Here is a 2500-nt window from a genome sequence, read left to right as displayed (position 1 = left end):
ATGTCAGACTAGTATACAACTTTGATCACATTTTCTACATAAGTGTGTATTTACTTGTAGTCGTAGTAAAGGGAAAAGTGCATTCTCCCCTCTCATGGTGTGTTTTGGGATCCCACATGTGGTTTCTTCACTTACAGAATAGCTTCCAAGGTTCAATTGCCACACCTCTCCTGTAGTGTGTTCTACAGGGTTTCAGTGCATGTAAACGGTCTGCAGAGGGTTAAGATCCCAGAATTCCAGAACACAGTGACATCACTATGGTACTACTATCCTATTGGCTAGGGCCCCTAAAAAACACACACACAATTTCAGTATTTCTCCGGGTGTTTCCTTCACACAAATGCGGTTTTTTGGAAGCTATGAAAAGGAAAAGGCGTTGGTCAATGCATTCTCTGAATCCATATGGTAGATTAAATGATTACAGCATTACACGCTTAAAACCCTTGTCTTGTTTAGGTCACAACAATCAATCTATTTCCTATGCCGCAGAAGTAAAACGTGACAGAAAGGTAAAAAAACCCTTGAGTTTTATGACGTCATTTCTTAGAGTATTTTTTTTACCGTCAATACAAAGTGGGTTTCTGGTCCTCGGAGCTGCGTCACTCTGCACTGTGGATTATTAAAACTGTTGGCCGAGCGTTTCAAGGAGGTTTACTCTGCAATAAATCACGGCCGGCTCTTTGCGGCGGATGATGAGTTCCCGCCGGCTTGATTTATTCTGCTGTTAGCTTATTGCATCTGTTTCCTGCATTACAGAGAGTGGGGGCCTGATGTTGTTTTTTTATGTCTTCAAATCACAAAGTCACTCTGTCATCCTCTAATCTGCAGCTTAATATCTCATAAATCACAATACTTGGACTCTATTGCAGCTCGCTGACCTCTCTGAGTGATAGAGAAAGCTCAGACTTCAGATCTGCACAGATTGATTGTGTGTGTGTTGATATTCAGTTTGCTGCCTGTGGCTCCTATTGAAGTCCTTTAATGAGAAGGGGGGAAACATGCAGGGCATAAATCTGTATTGTAATATAAATCACTCACATATTAATAGAAGGTAGAGCAGACCTACCTTCAGAATTTATAGTAGTTTGATAAATTACTCCTTGATTTGAGACAATATTTAGTAAAAGCTGATTATCATTTTTTAGCCACCTACTGTCCATTTTGCTGCAATGACGAGTCAAACTAAGCTAACGATAGCACCATGACGTTGAAAATGCTACTTATTTGTCAACCTAAACACAACAAAAAACTCCTTAAATATGCAATGGATGTCTAGATAGATGAGGAGGTTAAAGCTATAAGGCCCCATGTAAAACACATTTACGTCATTGGCAAATCCACTGAGAAGCTAGTTAGCCTGACATGCTAACGTTAGCATTGACCTTAAAGCAGGAGACATGCAGGGTTTTTTTGGCTTTTTGTCTAACATGTGTTTGAGGAAGACTGCAGAACTATATGAGTGAAAAACATGTGTTGTGTCTTACTGACGGGGGTCAAAAGTAAAGGAGGTACAATGGGGAATAGCATTAGCTGTGTGTTGCTAACGTGGTGCAACCTCTATTCCGACATCCCTCTATTCCGACATAATTTGAGTACCGCCATTCCGACAGTCTACCCAGGCGCGTCGGGGCATCATCTTTCTGTCATTTTTGTTTGTGTGTCTTTTTAACATATCCAGTTTATTTTGTATAATATAATATAGCCTATTGTTGTAATGCATCCGATCTGCAAGGGAGTCGCTCAAAGACAGTTAAAGCTATGCAAGCCATCGAGGCTGCTCCCAATTCTGTGAAGCTGATGGGATGACGATGAAGAGACTTGGAGGAGCAGTGGCGGTGGATTCGGGAGGGCTATCAGAAGCGTCCATGAGGGAGGAGGGGGCCCTGCGTGTCTGACAGTGTCAACTACCGCTCCGAATGCTTCCACTGAAGTGGAGCTATGCAGACCCAACGCACCACCAATGCAGACCTTCCGACACCCTCCCAGCACATCACACACACACTTGCAGAGATGGCCTACAGGCCTGTGTAAGCCTATGGCCCCCTTTTTATATTAATGACCTCATGTCGGAGTGGAGGTATGTAACCGTTGCTAACATTTGACGGTTACTGTTTGCTAACAAATAAACTGATGACGTGTTTTTACCATGTTTCAGTTAATGCATACTCAATGAAGGTTATTAAAGCTGCTGTCTTTGTGCAGGTGGTGTCGGTGCTGCGTCCGGAGGAGATGTTCGAGTGTGTGTTCACGTGCGGGGCAGACTGTAAGGGGACCTCTCTGTACCCTTGCCTGCAGATCTTCGTCAACAACTCCGAGTCAAACTCCGTGGCTCTGCTGCACTTTGACGAACAGCAGCTGGTCCTCAACCCAAAGGTAACAACAACAACAACAACAACAACAACAACAACAACAACAACAACAACACTGCTGTTAGTACTTCTTTATGTGGGGTTTAAATTACAGGTGTAATGAGCTAAAGGTGGATCTTTCTCATAATCAG

The 2500-nt window shown here is 43.0% G+C and overlaps 1 protein-coding gene across 4 annotated transcripts in view; it reads left to right on the top strand.

The window, feature by feature from the left end:
• Positions 1-2500, top strand: part of LOC134878933 (calcium-activated potassium channel subunit beta-4-like) — a 14870-nt gene that overhangs the window by 1625 nt on the left and 10745 nt on the right. For 2 of the 4 annotated variants that reach the window (XR_010167750.1, XM_063905115.1), the window contains exon 2: positions 2203-2373. Coding sequence is in view for 3 of the 4 variants with exons in the window: in XM_063905115.1 (XP_063761185.1) it covers positions 2203-2373 (171 nt within the window). In the remaining variant the exon portion in view is untranslated. Of the gene's footprint in view, positions 1-1735; positions 2028-2202; positions 2374-2500 lie in introns of those variants that run through there. The other 2 variants (XM_063905116.1, XM_063905117.1) reach the window with 2 other exon arrangements.

Source organism: Eleginops maclovinus, chromosome 17, assembly GCF_036324505.1.
Source record: "Eleginops maclovinus isolate JMC-PN-2008 ecotype Puerto Natales chromosome 17, JC_Emac_rtc_rv5, whole genome shotgun sequence".
NCBI lineage: Eukaryota > Metazoa > Chordata > Actinopteri > Perciformes > Eleginopidae > Eleginops > Eleginops maclovinus.
The sequence above is the reverse complement of the archived record's forward strand: the minus strand, read 5'-3'. Positions and strand labels throughout refer to the sequence as shown.